At 35.6% G+C, this 19,521-nt stretch overlaps 1 protein-coding gene across 12 annotated transcripts in view; it reads right to left on the bottom strand.

Annotated features, from left to right (window-relative positions):
* The window catches only part of Robo2 (roundabout guidance receptor 2), a 1,518,906-nt gene that overhangs the window by 5,025 nt on the left and 1,494,360 nt on the right, over positions 1–19,521 (bottom strand). For 6 of the 12 annotated variants that reach the window (XM_041678470.1, XM_041678467.1, XM_041678474.1 and 3 more), the window contains 3 exons: positions 8,796–8,969; positions 1,946–2,218; positions 105–305 (listed from right to left, as the gene is read on the bottom strand). In XM_041678470.1, coding sequence (XP_041534404.1) covers positions 105–305; positions 1,946–2,218; positions 8,796–8,969 — 648 coding nt within the window. The remainder of the gene's footprint in view (positions 1–104; positions 306–1,945; positions 2,219–8,795; positions 8,970–19,521) is intronic. The other 6 variants (XM_041678476.1, XM_041678478.1, XM_041678477.1 and 3 more) reach the window with 3 other exon arrangements.

Raw genomic sequence — 19,521 nt, 5'->3', positions numbered from 1 at the left:
GAGGAAATTTTCTATCTTTCAGAAGTACACATAATATAGTGGTTCCATTAGGCCAATATACATTCTGAATCACGATGGCCTTTAAAATTACCCAAAAGACTTACATAATTCACCTGTAAACTGTCCTTGACTATTTGAGCCCCCATATCCAATGTCCAGAAGGTCACTGGCATTTCGCTGATGGCCGCCCCTTAATACCTCGGCCTTCCGAGGGCCAGTGGACCCTTTTGAGGAGGCTGTTCCCGAAGAGCTGTGCCCACCTGGAGATGGGAAACTGGGCTTGCTGTAGGGTACCAAGGACTCCTCTGGAAAAAAAAAAAGAAACAAATCATAAAAGACTAAATTGAACTGCAAAACAGGGGCCAAACCCAAACCCAAACATTATTTTCCATTCTTGAGCAAAATTAAAACCATGAAGTTTAATCAGTCCTGAATATTAAAGGTATTTCCACATGCAGGCAACATTTCCTAACACAGACACTGAGAGGGATGGGATTAAGAGATTGGGATAAGTACAGAATAGTATTTTCAAGGTTTAAATTCATCGAAACAGAGTGTTGCATAAAAGAGCCATTATTTTTACTAAACAAAAATAATGTCTGAGAATTATTTCTGGAGTTCAGTGAAGCTCAATTTAATTTTTCCATTAAGACTGAGGAAACATGGTTTTTGTTTTAGTTTAAATTATGGCAATATTGTCTCAATCAGTTTAGAACTAGAACTATATATTAGTGAATTAAATATGATCCTTAACTTTCTGTTTATTTCTTGAGCCAGAAATCCATTGTTTGAAAGATTCTGTGTTTCATTAAAAGAGAACCAAACATTAGTTATAATGTATTAATGTTTTTTTTAGATATTGCCTTTCCAGAAATAAATTATGTGTTACAATCAATATGTTAATGCTTAGAGCTCCTCTTCTCTTTATTCCAGTCATTTCTCATCTCCCATCCCTTCCAACTCCACTATTGTTTCTTCTGATTTTCTGGGTATATGTCATTATTTAGTGAATAAAACATCTGATTGAATTTACCAGTTCATTCCTTAGCTACTTTTTAATGAAAAGGGGCAGGTTGTATTTCTTTTACAGCTGGTAACTTTCCAAAATATTTAATTAAATCTCAATATTGTGATTGCCATTTTCTGGCCCTTTCACAAAAGAACTTTCCAAGACTTGAGCATCACATGGTGAAAAAATGTGATTATGGAAAATGGATGAGGCAAAGGCATACTTAGACAAGACCGAGTACAGATTAATAGAGAATAGATAAAGGGAAGTGTGTGTCTGTGTGTTCATTTCTAGTAGGTACTAAACAAAAGTGGAAGTTCCCCCCACAATATATTTGTGTAATAGATTTACCTCCCCGCTCAAAAAAATCCAAGCAGGAATTATGAAGTTTATGTTGTCAGACTTTCAGGAATTTTTTTTCTTATAAATAAGAACTCTTCCAAATGTTTACATTTAACATCATTTAGTCTGATGGATAGCATATGAACTCAGTTCCACCTTTTCTAACCTTATGATACTGATTGGACATTTACTTGCAGTTTTGTGAGCTGAATTAATTCCCCCTTTTGAAAGTTGTGAGCTCCTTTTCAAATGAGTGGCTACTTCAATCAAGTAGACTAAGTTAACATGAAAGAAGAAATTCAGTATTCTTAAAAACACTCAATATAGATGTTCAAGGATATCAACATCAAGCTATTTTCTGAGCATTGTTGATGAAACCTGGAGGTTTTTAAGACCAAAGACTTTATACAGGGTTAATTTGTGGACTAGGCCACACTGAATGTTTGCAGTTAAACTCTGCCAAAGAATGCCAGTTTGGACAGATTTAAGACAAATGCGTTCCAGGTGCCATTAGCAATTGCCATTTCTAAAATACCTGGTAGGAAACAAACACGTGACAGCAGTCCCACTTTCCTGGGACTGTGCGGCACACACCTGATCTAACCCCTTGTTTGTGTGGGGCTTTCCGTGCATCTTCTTGGCGGTCAGTAGAGTTTATCCAATCCTGGGTTGGACGCTGCCACTCTAGGGCGGTCTTAGCTGGACAATCCAATGAGCTCTTTGTGTCTTCTAAGTCGGCCGCTTGTTGTCTCTCTAGAGAGCTTCCTTTTCTCTCTGTTGAATTTTCCACGTTACCAGAATGCTGGCTCAGGCCTATCTGCTGTCTTAAACCCTGACTTGGTGGGGGATCTGGTGGTGGGGGAAGATCTAAAAATTTTGAATAATGTTTAGAATGAATTGTGATTTAATGAAAAATACAAGTTTAACTTCAAGTTGGAAAATTGAAAAAAAAATCAAAAAATGACAACAAAAAGGAAAAACCCCTTGTCCTTTTATAAGCACCACCCATGCAAAAGGAATTTATTGAAAATAAGAATCAATTAATGGCATTCAAAATGCATGCTATTGCTTTCTCTTCTATCTTCTTGCCATAGCATCTTTGAGCTAAAAATCGACTGTTTTCATCCATCTGTTCAACAGGGAATATATTTTCAGCAGCATGCTACAGGCTAACACTCAAGGTAAAGGACAGGTTGTGGTTTAAATTCAGTCTCCCTCTCTTCAAGATAGAAATATAATGAGGGAAAAAAATCACTATAGATTCTAGCAGCTGTACTAATAAAAGTCCCTGAGAACAAAAGCTCTGTAAATAATCTCCACAGGAAAGATCATGCTCCAGACATTGGGACTAGCGTCCAAAGCATATGCGGGGTAGGACTGTCTTTATGCAAGTGCGTACCACATTGAGCAACAGCCAAAGGGTTAAGCTATATTAAATTCAATTAACATTCTGCCTGACAACTTATCCTACTTGTTCGTTTCATGAGTTAGCTAATGAGTTACAACTAATATACTATAATCGTCCCTTGTATTAATTTTCATAAGTAATAACCAATGTTCAGAGCACTGATTGAATATGCTAAATGGTGACTAGTGTAGACAATGTATTGTGGGAATTAGAGATAGAGGGGAAGAGATAAGATTTTGAAAGAACGTTTTAGAAGAGTCTGGACATACCCACAGTTGTTTGAATGTAGCCTGAAAGAGCTTTTAAAATGAAACTTTGGAAATGAAGAAAACTTAAATGTTGAATGTGAGCTAATTTTTCATTTTCCTTTGCAAGCTCTTTAGATTTTCATCTTTATATTTTGAATGTCTTTGATTATGAAGTTACATTTCCCTTTATATCTTTCTAATATTATTTCTAAAATGACATGATTAAGGACTTTGAAATTTTCTAAACATTCATTTGTACCAGGATCATTTAAGTTTTCTTTCAAGCTATTGTAAAATTCTTGGCTCACCCTAAGATGAGGCAATTATGTTGCTTATGTATAAAACTGATGTATCATGCAATATACATTTATTAAATAAATAATGATGTTCCATTTAATGTGGGAGATTATTTTTCATTTCTTTTTTTAAATACATTTTTTTTTTTGTTTTTAATGATACTAGTGAAATCAGAAAGGCAAAGCCAAATTTGTACACTAGAAGTCAGCTCTCTTAAGAAGAGAATGTTCACTTTACGGCCTTATTGAAAAACTCTTTTCTCTGTTTTATGAGCAAAACATTAGTATCATCCATTAGAAAGACATTAATGCTTTGTTGAGCGTTTGTCTTCGAGGTTCCAAGTTGAAGTAGCATGCTGAGCTCTCACGAATGTCTTCATGTCAGATTACAGCTACTAACCATTGATGAGAAAGGGATGTTGTCTGGCAGGATAGGATTGCATTTGGAACATTTCTCCCAAAATGAAGAGCTAATGCAATAATGAGTTATCTGTTTGCATGATAATTTAATGAGTTTGGTGTTTGCTTTACATTCAATACTGGCTTCCTTTGCTGTGTGTTATTATGGATGCAAATTAATTATTTTATTTGAGTTATTGGACTTAGTCTGTCAGTGAGGGGAAAGGATTGTATTGGTTTCTAAAATAACATATCTTGTCATTGATTTTTCTTCTCCATCTGAGCTGTTTAATTTCTAAAATGGCCAAAATGGCATTTGCTTATGGCAGCTGAAATTTTGATGCCTATTTAATTTGACTTGAAATTATATAGCTTTGTAATTATATAATATCCTTGGAGATTTTATCTTCCAAGGATAAGGAACATTGAATAAACATTGAAATAAACTGGAAAGAGATGGAATTATAGATGATTGTGGAAAATAAAGGTATATAATACAATACATTTACTTAAATTAAATTCATTATTCAATTCTTAGTGGAATTATTTCAAGTAAGTCCATTCACTAGAGTATCTCACTGGCCTACTGTGGGTTAGCTATTGTCCAGCAATGACAGTCCAATGACATAGGTACCTTATTATTCTCATTTATTTTTTAGGTAAATGGATGGGGATGAAACACAAAGAAATCAAGCATCTCCAGCATATGTCTTTCTTTTAATAAGATCCAATTCATGAAATTGTGTTCCCAGGGTCCAGCTCAGCTCAGGAGTTAGGAAGTACTTCCACATAGCTTTGCATCATCCCATGAAGACATACGTTTCTACGAAAGTGTTTCTCCCCTCAGTCTGCTACAGTTCCATTCTTCTCACTCCCCAAATTGGAAAGTCTTTGAATCGCTTTCTATTTGAAAGGGTGGTGGCCTATATTACTTTATGTTTACAAATCCCACTAGTTCCATTTCCAGTATCTTACATTTCTTTTTGCTTTCACTGATCTCATCTTGGCATGAACCACTCTTAGTTATTGCTTCTATGATCTTCAATTATCTATATTTTTACGCTTTGGGGCACTTAATTCTTTGTTACAAAAAAATCGAGACTATTTTAATATTAAAATAAATTGCATTTTTAATATTAAGATATAAGATTATGCCACCATTTTACCTTAAAGATATAAACATATATTTTTCAGAATACACACACACACACAGTCTTCTAGGAATTTTCCATTCAAAACACTGTAAAAGTTTATGACAGTTCCTCAGCATACAGATCCTTAAGCATCTCTCCTTCCTTGCATTCCTGGCATCATATTCTATATTATTTGCTCTAGTCATATTGCTCGCCTTCCTTTTAAAAAAGTATCAAATATGCACCAGGATTTCAATTGCTGTATCAACTTCTAAGATGACCTTTCCTTGGAAATAAATATTGTTCTTTTCCTCATATTATCTCTATCTTTTCTCATATGTCAAGCTGTTGTTGAGGCTTTCCCTGAAAACTCCCTTTATTAAAATACTTCCTCCTAACTACTTTACAATTTCCTGTTGTTTCTTTCTCCATGGCAACAGTCACCATTTGCATAAATTACACATTTGTATTGCTGTGAACCTGTTTGTTTTTTTCCTAGATATCAAATGCAGGAGATTAAGGAATCATATCTAAAATATATGCTCACTCAGTGTTTAACTGGAGGGACCAATGAGCTCATAAAATTGCAGAAAGCTAAATTGTGGCAGATATAGGGCGGATTTTTTTCCATGAATTAAAGACTAGGGGAAAGACAGAACAGTTTAAGAGAAAATAATCTCAGAAAAACATTGATGGGGAACCTACCATCTACCAGAACTGGTCAGGGTATTTTCTTATAGGAACAGAGACTTATATTGAACAAGTCCAGCTTAGAAGAGACATTCCACAAGAAAAACCAACATGTCCATAACTGTGTATGGGTTTTTACATAGCCTTTGGGACAGAAACTGACATTTCTTTTTATTCCAAATTCCTCTCACTGGACACAGAGAAAACCACTTCCTTTCCTTAGAAGATGATTTGACACGAGGAGACAGCAATCTTGACAATGATATATGAGAAGTGGCGTGTGGCGCTTGCTATAGGACATTCCACTATCAACAACAATCTGTCATTCTAGCTTTGGAGTCCACAAAGTCCAACTCTAAAATTGTTGTTACTGGTGGCTGGACAGATGGGTGAGTGGGAAGCATGCTTGTTTGGCACAAAGACCTGATTTCAATCCTCCAGAACTCACATAGAAAAAGAAAAGGCAGGTGCTACACTGGGTTCCCTGGGCCTCTATGTTCCCAGTGCTGCTGGCCTGCCAGTGCTTCTGGGCTTCCTGTGCTACTGGGCTCCCTGTACCTCTGTGCTGTCTGCCAGTGCTTTTGGGTTCCCTGTGCTACTGGGCTCTCAGTATTCCTGGGCTCCAAATGCTGCTGAGCACCGAGTGCTGATGGGCTCCCAATACTGGGGAGGAACAGGCAAGAGTATCTTTGGAGCTTGCAAGCCAACTTATATGAACAATGGCTGAGCTCCAGAAACAGAGAAACACCCTATCTCTAAAACCAAAAAAAAAAAAAAAAAAATGGTTGTTTAAGAAAACACCCATCATTAGCTACTAGTTTAAACATGCATGAAGCAAGCTCACACACAAATACATGTGCACCCCTCAACATATGCACGTGAACATAAGTACCTACAGACAATAGACAGACAGACAGACAAGCAGACAGACACACACACTCAACACACACAGTGATTACCTCAATATTTCTAAATCCTAATGCCTGTTTAACTGGTTAAAGGAAAGTCATCTGACCTTGAAAGATGATTGTGTCAATGAGAATAAGACTGTTATTGTGCTAAGATGCTGAGGTTAAATAGGAAAGAAAATAGTCAACAATAATTACCCTAATTAATGTGCTCGTAAGGATTATAAAATCTTTAATTCAAAAGTTTCAATGTAAAATGCTTATACAGTAAATGCTGCTAAGCAATGACCTTCTGCAACAGAATGATTTTATCAAGAATACATATTAATTTGGATGTTGGAAATGAGTATATCAGTGACAGAAATTCATATATTTAGAGAATGAGATCAACACTACAATTTACTTAAAGTGATCAATTAATCCTCAGAGCATCTGAAGCAGAAAGAGGATCATAAACATTTTCTTTGTGTGTGCATTATGGGTTAGCAAATTCCCCACCTGTAAATACACCTGTATCCTTAACTTCCATATTCCATGAAAACACTTCCCAAAGAACAAAGAGGGGCAATAATACGAAAGTGCTTGGTGTTCTAAGTCTTAGCATAATGAGATTGAAAGAAAGTACAGTGATGGCTGCTGGCTTCTTCAGCCGCAAAAATGAAGACAAAAACCATCATTATTTTTTTCTGGCTAAAGTTTAACTCAACATTTGTAAGTATGATGCCCACTGACTGGTTGTGGCTTCTCCAAACCAAGACACAAAAATGCCAGTAAGTGGGTTCTACCTTAGATAATTATATCAGAACCCGACGATCATATTTTAGAATTTCTACAAATGGTTTTAGCCTTCAGTTAGCAAGGTGCATCCTTTTCATTCTTAGTAAAATGATCTCACGATGAAATTTAGGAACATATAAGGAGGTGTTTCTAAGAAGAGAACAGAAATCTATCTTTACAGCTAAGGTTTCAGTAAGTATTTCAAATGTTTTAAATAACAAAAACTTAAAGTGAAAGTTTAGGATGAATATTTGAGAAGATATCGGAACTGAGCTGAAAATATTATAACTAAGAGTACTCAGTAGACATACTAAAACAATCATTATTGAGCTTGTATGTCTTCCAAAACTTAGCAGTAGCTAATGAAAGGCTCAAGTATCAGATACTCTGTGCAATAAAATTATTTAAATAAAACATCATGATTCTAATTCAGTTACTGATTCATTGATAAATAAAGTTTGATTGAAAATCATTTGTACTAATAGTTTTTGAGAACTGGTTTCTTATTGCCCAGGTTCTCCCCTAACTGGAACTTTGTATATTGCTATCTCGCTCTCCCAAGTGCTTGGATTACCTGTATGTGCCAGTTTTTGTATTGTTGGTTAACCAATCTCAGGTTTCATTTTTATGCTAGGCAAGCATTCTACAAACTGAGCCACACCAGTTATATTTTAAAATTTTTGGAGGTACACTTACTCAACAAGCAGTAGATTTAGAACATAAAACCCATGTTCCACAAAGTCAGAAGTATTTACTATTTTAACATTTAAAAAAGCAATATTGAATCTTTCATATGGGTAGAATTATTATTTCTCTAAAATTCATATATTGAAGTTATTCCTATTATTTATTGGTATGATATTAGGAACTGAGACCTTTGTGAGGTCATCAGATCATGAAGTTGGGTCAGGGGCCTTATCAAAAACACCAGAGAGTCCTTCTTTCATGTGAGGTCACAATGAGGAGGCACCGTCTATATCCATAAAGGAGTCTCTCAACTGATACCCACAGTTGCATACTCTGGACTTTACAACTGAGAAACAAATTTCTTTTTCCATCTTTTCTGCTGTTTCTATGATTGTGAGCACATATAGAAGATCCCACAACAAAGAAACTTTTCATATCCATCACATATGGCTGTCATCTTGTTCTGAAATTCAGAAACTTGAAACCTTAATAAATCACTTCACAGACTGATCTGAAGGAAAAGGAGCTCCAAGGAGACTAACGTGATTATAGATGTCCTGATACAATGACAAGAGCACATGCTACAGACAGCTTCCCTCCTACACTTCAAATGAGATGCTGAATATTTTCAGAAGAGCTGAAAATTTGGAAAGTTGCATTCTAGATCTTTCTTGAGGCATGATAATAGTAATAGCAATAGTAATAGTAACAGTAACAGTAATAGTAATAATAAAAGATTCCATATGAATGTAGAAGAGTCTGTTTTACTTAAAAACGGAATGTTGCCAAATGAGTATTGAGGCAATGCCTAAGCTATAATAGCTACTTTACTGAAATTTAATGATAACGCCAAGCATATTTCTTCATACAGAGATAAAAGTTAAGACAAGACACATACCATCTGGCATCCCTTCCCTCCGATGAGGTAACACTGGCTGTGTGTCCATCCTCCCTCCCTTGTGTTTTTTGGTGGGCCGAGGCCGCTGGCTTTGATTCAGGGCAGCGCTGGTGTTACTATCGGTAGAAAATGGGCTGGTGGGCCGTGGCCTTTGAGAGGAGGTAAAGGCTTTTCCTGAAATGAAAACCAAGGGAGTAGACATGGAGAACGCCCCTATAACACTCTATTTTTGTCTTGCCTTGTGTCTCTGCTCCTACTAGACTACCTACCACTACCTACTACTAGTGAATGCACCTACAGATGTTGTTCAAAGACACAAAACCCAGCTCCTTATCTCCATGAAACGCATGAATCCCTGCTTAGAATTCATCCATTTTTTAATATGCTAAGAACACTCTACTCAAGGAAAACACATTTCAAACAAAGGAACCTGAAATAAATGCACAGACTGAAAGCTTCCCATTGCTTGATCATAGTTTTATAGGATCTTCACAATCTTCATAAAACTTTAAATCTGGGCCAGTGCATGCCATATTTATTTCTCAACTTAAGATAGTGGATTTTGAAAATAATGAATTGTCTGCTGTTTTATTTGAATTAGTCATGCTTTACTCTTGGAATCATAACTTTGAGAATTACATTTGAAGTTTTATGTGAATGGTCTGCTGAGATGCATATGGAACTTTACCGCTTAGAATCCGCCCACAATGAATTCTAGCTCTTTTAGCAGGATGAAGTAAGATCAGTGTAGAAGCTAGCAGGTGTCTATCCAAAATGGCATAGGTGTATTCTGCACATATTATAATATCTGAATAGACCCTATACTTTAATTTTTTAAATGAATTGCTCCATTTCTTGATAATTTAAAATATATGAATAAAAATTTTCCAGGACAAAGGTCAGCTAATACATTTTCTACAGTGAATTATTTTAGTACTAAGTTTATTATGTAAGAAAGGAGTAGTTTATGTGCACATATTTATTCTCTTGTGCATATTTTCACTTTATACAAAATTATCATATATAGTTGCACTGTCCTAAGTCATTGTGACTAGATATTGCCTAATGCTTTATTAGCAATTAGCATACATGCTGCTAGTGCACTTATGCCTTCTAATTTATTAGCTCCTTTGCACCTTCTCCCTTCTCTACCTATAGCAAATGCCACAAGGAAGCACTCAGGGAACGTAAAGATTCTGACTTATGTCTTATGAAGCAAGAAAATTCAAATAACAGTTATATTGCAACATATTTTAGCATTTGGATGCTATATAAAAATAAACCTTTGCAATGCCTGAAAAATTCTTCCATTTTGTTTGAAGAATGCTTAATGCACACTTGAAAGAAATATTGATGGTAAAACTTAAAGACAATGTACAAGGCATAATTTTATGGCCAGAAAGTGTAGCAAAGGTTCAAAGTAATTTTTCTTTACTATTTGAGCACCATTAAATTTAAGAGTGCATTTGATATTTCATAAGTTTATTTTGTTTAGGGAGCATACTAAATGCACACATCATATTCCTATTATATGCAGCAAGGAAGTACATAAACAAATATAAGGGCTGTTATCAAAAATCTTCATGTTTACAAATTATTGACAAATTACCAAAATTAATCTCCTTCCCGCTGTTACATGAAATATACATAACAATTATATAATTGACTTCAATGTTATTATTTACTGCTCTTGGTAATCAAAATGAATTTACTTAAAGAGCAATACACATATAGATATTATCTTTTCGAACTCACAAATGCATTTGGTGTATCTTTAGTTAGCATCCTTTAAAACAAGTAATAAATTATTGTATTAAAATCTTAGTCAAACCATTAGGACCATCAGCCAAGTGAAGTGTTAGACAGCAGTGTTAGACCCACTCACCCCATGCTGGGGAAAGGAAGCCTTCCCAGAGAGTGCCTCTGCAGAAAGAAATGGGGCAAGGCACCATAGTGGAGATAAAAGCTGAATAATTTTAATCATCAGGTTCGGTATTGATTTTGTGAAGGGTTTGTAATATGTGACTTACTGAAGGTTTAATGACAATATTAGTTGTGCCTTTGTTGTAATATGAAAAGGAAGCACAGTGCAATTAACCAGTAGAACCATGAAGAGAAACAATGGATGTGATGCAACATAGTGAGTAGAAGCCTATTTTTGGCTCTTCAATATTAGCATCAAAAGAGGATTCTGATAACATAGCATCCATCCAGCTGTGTTCATGCATATTTTAAAAAGCCTGTAGTTAGATTCACCAAGAAGAAAGAATAGAAGGAAAGGTCAATGTCCAGAGGACAGGATACTCTCATGCAAAGAGTGTTGACTTGGAGTCTACCAACCTGTTCTTGTAAGACTGGTTCCATCCAGTCTAAAACCAGCTTTATCTGCTGCTGCCACCAATGCTTGTGCAAAGCTGCCGCTGGCAAAGATGGAGCCATCTGAGGAGCTACCTACACTAGATCTATGACTAGAAAAGTTACGATCCTCATCAGATGCAGAGCCCCATCCATTTACCATTGAACCTAAAAACAAATGTAGTGGTCCAGTGAGTTGTATAGATCAGATATTTGATCTGCTGTAACACAGTGTATAATGAACAAGTTGGTTATTTCATTTCTTCACTGTTCCTTTAAAGTTTCATTGTGAGTCCTTTATTATCTGCCCCATTATCTATGTCTCCAACATTCTAAGCACTAAAGAACTAAGGCAATTTCAAATCTGTATCTAGTTGTAGCCCACTGACAAAACACATTCAAATTGGTCCAATTCTTCTATTGATTAAACTGTCACATGATTATTTCTCTATAACAACTGCTATGTATATTTAACTATGTATCAAGAAAGAATAATCTGACTGAAGTAAACTAGTGAAATGAAACGGAAGGAGTGGGTTGAAAAAATTTAGTGTGAATGTATTTTAAGGGTAGTTCAGATTTCATCAACTATATGAAGAATTTAATATAAAAGTTACTCATAAAAACAACAAAAACTCATATATAAAGTGTCTAAACAATATCAAATCAATATGGAACATAAGGAAAACTATTTTTCTGAATTTCTAATTATGACAATGTTTGTTATATGTTCTTTAATTTTTAATTAGCTTAATAACTGCAGTTTTTCTCAATGCTAATAGTTCTTTTAAAATAATCGCAAAAATATCATGAACATTAATGTGTGTTATTCAGCAAAATGAAACAGTGCTAGTTGATAATACAAAGTACTTTGAAGATATAAGTAACATTTTCTTAAGATTCTAGGGAAAAAGTCAGCTTTCATTCTTTTCTTAAACCATCATACATAAACTACCAAGTAGTGCTTACCCTAATATATTTTAAAAAGGGACACAAACTTAAAATCCATGTTAGGTTTTCGAACTGACAAAAAGATTTATAAGAAATGGGTAAAATCTAATACGGTAGTGTTTTTCTTTCTTTTTTCTCCCTCTTCTCAAGACAATAGTGTTGTTAAGCATTTGAAGTATTTGAAATGTTAAGAAAAGGGTCAGTGACATAGCACATCCATTTCAAACAGAAAGAAAGCAAAATTGCAAAGATATTGGATAATCTGAGAAGATAAAATAGTGTTAGGTAGAAGAAACTAAGACAGTTTGGACTCTAGTTGGCAAAAGCACACAGACACACTGTTTACATTCCAAATAAATCCCCTGTGGCAGGCCACTATACGGAAACTAAGATAACACTAGCATCCCAGCCTCCTGTGGAAGATTCATTTCTGGGCTAATGATCAATGTCAAGAACCAGTAGACCACAATGAAAGAAGAAATGATGCAAAGGACGCTGTGGTGTAATGTCACAGGAGATAAGGAAAAAATCCAAGGCTATTCAGTTAGGAGTCACCACAGACTGTGGAACCACAGCTGAGAATAGACTTACGGAATCTGAAACCTCATTATCTGTTCCTTCCGCAGGCTATTTTTATTGTTTTCAATATCAAAATAGTCATGGCCTTTTTCTCTCACTTGCATTTCATCTTTCAACTCTAACTTGTTTCTTTGTGGTACCTCCTGTCTTCCTTATTGTTGTCTACATTTTCTTTCTCAAGAACATATTCACTTTGATATCTCAGTTTTGAGATCTCTAGACTACCAACATCACATCCACATTCTTGCTAGACTTCTGAGGTCCTGGGTTTTTATAGTATGGAGTGCTGCCTACCTCTGCAGTTTTTGTAGTCACACATTTTCTCCTACCACTTCGGTACACTTCAGCATTGCTACCACCTCTAGTATCTGGTGTGTCAATGAAATATTAGCCCTTAGTTGACATGTTTCTGTTTCACATTCAGGCTTGGATTCGAATCGGTCTTAGCCCCTTGGTTGCCTAAATACTATGCAAATAAGAGTACACTGGTTCTATCCCTTGATTGTACTTGCTACATATACATTCACTAAGAAGAAGAGTTTTAGATATAAAAACTACCTGTTATTCATTCCCATATAAGTTATACAGAGATATTGAAGATCAGAAATTCAATAAAGACTGACAAATTGAATAAAGTGCATTTGGCACTTTTAGTCTTCACTATAAATTCTTTGAATGAGTCTTTGTGATGTATAATATCTTTTGGTTTGTTCGTTTCTCAAGTAAGGGCTTCTTGCCGGGCGGTGGTGGTGCATGCCTTTAATCCCAGCACTCGGGAGGCAGAGGCAGGTGGATCTCTGTGAGTTCGAGGCCAGCCTGGTTTAGAAGAGCTAGTTCCAGGACAGGAACCAAAAAAAGCTACAGAGAAACCCTGTCTCGAAAAATCCAAAAAAAAAGGGGGGAGGGACTTCTTTTTATAGCCCTGATATCACCCTGGAACTCACTCCGTAAACCCAGGTTGACCTTGAACTCAGATTTGCCAGCTTCTGACTCGCAAGTTCTGAAATTAAAGGCATATGCCACAATGCTCAGCAATTACCTATTTTACTTGCAAAAGAATGTCTTTATAAGCATTCTTAGAAATTTCAGTAAATTTATTTGCTTTCTAAATAAAATATAATATTAGTGAATTATTGTTGGTCATTTATAGGCATAGAAGATAATGATGCAATTGTCTAAAATAGCAACACAAAATGGTAACATATATGATTTTATTTATATAAGTGGGTGGATATTATGTAATAAAATGCATATTATACATACATATACATATCTATATGTTGGTTATGCTTTGCTTCATTAAGATAGTGGTAATTTGAATTTGCTTCAAGTCATAATTTTATTTTTGAGTTTGACGCTTAGTCATACTCATACATATTTATATATTTAGTTTAACGTTTTGTTTATTCAAATCTTTTCTCCAATATATGAAACCCAAGTTACTTCTGTCTGCTGTGTTGGTGCCTGCTCTGTGGTTCCACAATTGGGTCTCAGATACTACAAAATGCAGAGGAGAAAGGCCCGTGTCACAGCAGCATCGCTAGTGACATTCTGCACTGCCTTCTGAAAGAAAGTCAGCTCTTTGCTTTCCTCCCAAAACACCCTGGTTTATTTCTTTACAGTAATGAGTTCTTCATGTGAATTTCCATGCCTATATTTACCACACCATAATAGACAGACTACCTTTAACCTCCCCCATTTCCCTACAGAGTCCTCCTTGGTGTATTAACTGCCTGTTTTCTGGAAGAATGCGTAGACAGTGTTTCTCACATGGTTGTCATACAGCAGAGACACTTTAGTTGTTCTGGTTTATTTACTTTTGTGTTTCGGAGCAAAGGATCTGCATAGATGGCTTCAGAGCTGAAGAGATACATACCATGGACATGTCCCCCTCATTAGGCCTTGAGAAGGCTGGTGATACAAAGCAAAGTCTATGGAAGACAGTTTGCTGTCTTTGCTCCTTGACAATGTAGAACAAGGAGCATAGGCATCATTGCCTTTCTCTAACGCACACTTCACTGGACCAGGGGTAAGCTCACTAATATGGACATTAACGGGCAGCAGTTCAAACTATCTGGACATATATCATTACCATACTACATGCTGTGTGTTCAAATTCTTTCAATGAAATTCTGAAGCTATTTCTGTCAGTTACTGGTTTTGACCCTCACTGGCGACTATTTTCCCTTATCCCTTAAACATTAAAAAATATTCAAATATTTACTTAAATAATTACAAAGAGCAAAAGTGTGTGTGTGTGTGTGTTAGTGTGTGTGTGTGTGTGTGTGTGTGTGTGTGTGTCAGAGAGAGAGATGAGAGGAAAAGCATTAATTGGTAGATTAAAAAGCATGTCATTTTCTTAACTATGTCTTTCATATCTATGACCACAAGTGTGAAAATTAGAGAACATGAGGAAAAAACAACTTGGCTAGAGAATATATAACAAATTACAAGCAAGTCCCACCGCTCTGACACATTATAGTCACAAATATAATCAATACATATTTAAGCATTTAATGAAAAATGAATTTATGCCACAATGTCAAATTTATTGGTCTTTACAGCTTCAATCTTTTCAAACTCCTCAAGTTAAAAACTCAAAAAGGCCAGGAAAGAAAAAACTGAAATTAATTCCAGCTGATGAAGAAGAATCTCACATAGGACATTAAGTTGCTTAAATGTTACTGAGCATAAAATGCCATGATAAAGTGGCATCTTGCTGTGTCTCTATTACATCTTCAGCACTAAAATTAATTTATGATCAGTCGTCAATTCATTTACATGTCAATTTATGCTAAATCCTTCCTTGCTGACAAATGCTACCCTCGGATCCATTAAGCTGGAGTAAAGTCTGTGCTCTCTTATATGACCCTGCTAATTGTTGCATTACCATTTTTATGAGCTACAAAAACTTATGGCCCCCCATTTTTTTAGCCAATATTTAATCCAGGAACTCTATTAGATAGCACGGCTTGTCTAACTACTAGCTAAGTCAAATCTTCTGCTATAATTGTCGTTGATCAAATCATTCCAAATATTGACCTTTTCTAGATGTAGGCAAAAATGGAAAAAATGTGGCAAATGCTTCTGATACTCCAAAGATTTGGATATGTAACAAATATACCACTTCTTCAGGTATGTGAAAGTTTGTGTGTTTGTGTGTGTATGTGTGTCTATCTGTCTGTATCTGTGTATGTGTGTGTGTGTGTGTGTGTGTCTATGTGTGTGTGTGTGTGTGTGTGTGTGTGTGACATGTGGGAAAACCAAAGGAAGAAATTAGAGAGCATTTTCCTTACTTTGCATGACATCTGTTAACTTGTTTCACTCAGATAAAAATCATACATATAACGTCCATCCATTCATCTGTCAAATTTTGGCATCTAATTTGTCTTAAAGGTCCTAATGCTGTTGAAGTAGCTTAAGGCAATAAATTTGTCACTTGTAGGGTCTATCAGAAATGATTCTTTGTATTAAAATTTTTTAAAGAAGTTTTGTAGCAGAGGGAAGACCACAGGTGAGATATTTTATTGGCCAACTTTCTAAATACCCTGTGAGGAAGAATGGAGATGGAGATTGTCAAATGGTTTGTTTTCACACTGTTCTGGTGAATGAGTTCTAGAAAACAAATTAAAGTTTCCCAAAATAAGAAAAGAAAGTAGTGCCAGAATTTCCATTTAGCCACTATGTGCTGTGGGCCCACCTTTCAAGGCAATCTCTACTTCAATCAACAGAACTCATTATCGACCTTAATTCTGCCAACAGGCAGTTCAAACATCAACTATCTGTTAAGGACACCATTTTTCAATCCCTCTCTGCCCTCTCCTTCTACAATTTTCTTTTCATGGTGGTGTTAAATTCAGGAAATGTCTTCTACCTCGTGAATTGAGAAGTAAATGCCAAATTCTGTCTCTTCCACTCTGAGATGATGGTTGACGTTTAGGTGGATATCTTACTAGCTTATTTCTGAAAATGGAAGCTTTTTGTTGTTTCTTTCCCAAGGCACAACAAGAGCACCCCGCAACACTAAAACTATTTTTGTGCTTTGTGGCAATCAAAAAGATGTGCAGGATAAGTTAGATGCCCAGTTTACAAAAAAAAAAAAAAAAAAATAACTCCTTTAAAAAATGCTGACAAAATTTGACAGTTCACTGTAAGTGAATGTAGAACCAAATATGAGAAATATAAATGTCACATCTGAAAACCCTGATCACAGTCATGTAAGTACAGGGTTAGAATTAATGTGTCCATATGACGTTATGTGATTTTTTTTTAGAAACAGTTATATATCCATTTATATGTACATACAGAAGAGATAAACCTCATGTTGGGTAACAAACCAGCCATCATTTTTATATTTAAAAAAATAAGTCCAGAGATAAATGTTAGACATTACCAGAGCCAGGATTACAGCCATTTTAATTAGCATAAAACTGATTTTTGTATATATTTTTTAACCACTTGAGGTAATCGAGTGTCTGTGACCTGCTTTCCTAATCTTGACCTGATGTTTATATCTATAATATTATAGCATCAGAAATCAGACTATTGGTGGTTAAATGAACTATAACCTTGAGTAAACCCTAAGAATGAGGGGCAGGACACATTTGCTGGGTTCCAGGTAGTCAGTACTTTAGACTTCAAAATCTCAGTCCTGCATTCTTTTTGTGTCTTTGGGGTTCTTTTGTTCCTCTGAGAATTCTTTTTATTTCCCTTATCTTTTGTTTATATTTTCTTTCCTTGCTATGCTTTTAAAATGTGAGAAACCAGTTGGGGTATGGTAATGCATGCCTTTAATTCTAGCACGCGGAAGCCATCCTGGTCTGTATAGTATCCTCCAATACAGCAGGACTACATAGTAAAAACCGCTCTCCAAAAGAAAAAAAAAGTTATAAAATTATCCTTAAATCTCTGGGCCATCCAAATGGCAGCCACAACTGCTCTCAGAAGAATGGCTTGTTATCATTATTATTATTTAATCAAAATTCCTAATCTAGTGATTATCAGTGAGGGATATAGAATAAATGTTTGTTTTGGAAATAATTCTATAAAGCAATAGATTTGTTAACATATGCTTTTTGCCGCTAAGCTAATATAATTTGGAACCATCGATAACTTCTTTTCCTGTCTCTTTTCTTAAATGAATGTTCATTTCAGAATTTAAGGAACTCCACAGATTGTTTTCGTTGTCTTGAATATATTCTGAATTAATGTGCTTCTTTACAGAGAAGTGTTCTGTTATTATAATAATTTTATTTATTTGCTTTTACAGGTGTTTTGTCGGAATGTATGTCTCTGCATCATTTGGGTGTAGTACTTGCACTGGGAAGAGGGGTATCATGATTAATATATACGTGTACCTCAGGTCAAAGCCCCAGAATGCATGTATGTTTGCAGCCTCCTTGCATGCATGCCTTCTGTCAGTTTACAAATCTACACATGTACACTCCCTGTACACACCCACATATTCTTTCCATATACACTCACTCAATTTGTACACTCATGTAAATTTATGTACTTGCATTCTCTATATCCATGATTACGTACATTCTAATGTGTGCCCTCCCTCTATATATTTACTCACACTCCCTGTGTATGTGTATTCTCTACATGACCCATATACTCTTCATGTGCACTCATAATCTAATCTACATTCACACTCGTTCCATCCTCTCATACTCAACAAATAAGCACTCTGTTATGCTTATATACAACTTTTGTCACATACACACACAGCCTAGAAGGTAAATTAGACCACTGATTAAACTTTCTCCTCTGAGTTTCTGGTAGAAGAAAGGAGAAAACAATGGAAGCTCTTGTTTAGGGAGTGTAGTGAAAGATACAAGGTAACTTAAGAGATGTACTTTCATGGGACACATTATGGAGGAATACAAACCTATATGGCCTGAGGAATTTTTTATGTAGGGCAAGAATTAAGTAGGGAATTCAAGGAGAAACTTTGTTTTCTTAGCAATTTCATTTGGCATGAACATAGAATTAGAGAAGTGTACACTGCCCTCACAAAAGACTCCCTAACTATCTCCTTTCAGTTGAGTATGTAAAGGGCAAAATGGGGTTCTGCTAACTTAGAGATGTACATATTGTCTCTGAAATTATAATATTTAATAATATCTTCAGAGCCTATGGCTGACTTTTGCCATTATTCCTGGAACTTGCATTGCATTCTTAATGAGAAACAGTTTCGTATTACTAGTGAAGTATGCAAAGATATTCAGAGTTTGCCCTAAAGTAGATTATGCTAGAAATCCAGGCAGAGGCTTAACATAATAGTGTAATAATAAGTCAACTCCACAGCATTCAAATCTTTAACTTTTGCTCTGTCACCGTCGGTTGGATCTATGTTCTAATCCCAGGAATATATCTGTGTTTTTAAAATCTTAATCAGCTTCATAAGGAGTTCAGCCTTCAGGCAAAAAGATGAACTGAAAATTAGATCCATGCTTCAGATGCTGAGAAACATAAAAAGAAAGGCAGAGGTTCCTATGTGTCCTCTGTACTATTATACCATGGCCCACCAGTGTTTGTAAATCTATTGAGAAGCCCCAGTTCTGCAGAGATTGGAAGCTATTGGAGTCCAAGGAATCCAGGGATACTGATAAAAGTCATTTGGGGCTGAAAGGAATCATTCAAATGAACATAGACATAGGTGGTCTGAGGTGACCCAAGTGAATGCAGAGATCAGGTTTACGTTTGGAGTAGCTATGTCTTCATTATTTAGGAAGGGACATGTTTGTGAGTCAAGGGGCAGATAATTCAGGGAGAGAAAGACTGAAGTTTGGCTCTTGCCACTTCCTTTGTGTATATGCAGCATTTCAACTGGACC

This window comes from Microtus oregoni, unplaced genomic scaffold (assembly GCF_018167655.1).
Source record: "Microtus oregoni isolate MIOR12 unplaced genomic scaffold, Mior012 000030F_ref0000283, whole genome shotgun sequence".
In the NCBI taxonomy this organism is placed as follows: Eukaryota; Metazoa; Chordata; class Mammalia; order Rodentia; family Cricetidae; genus Microtus; species Microtus oregoni.
The sequence above is the reverse complement of the archived record's forward strand: the minus strand, read 5'-3'. Positions and strand labels throughout refer to the sequence as shown.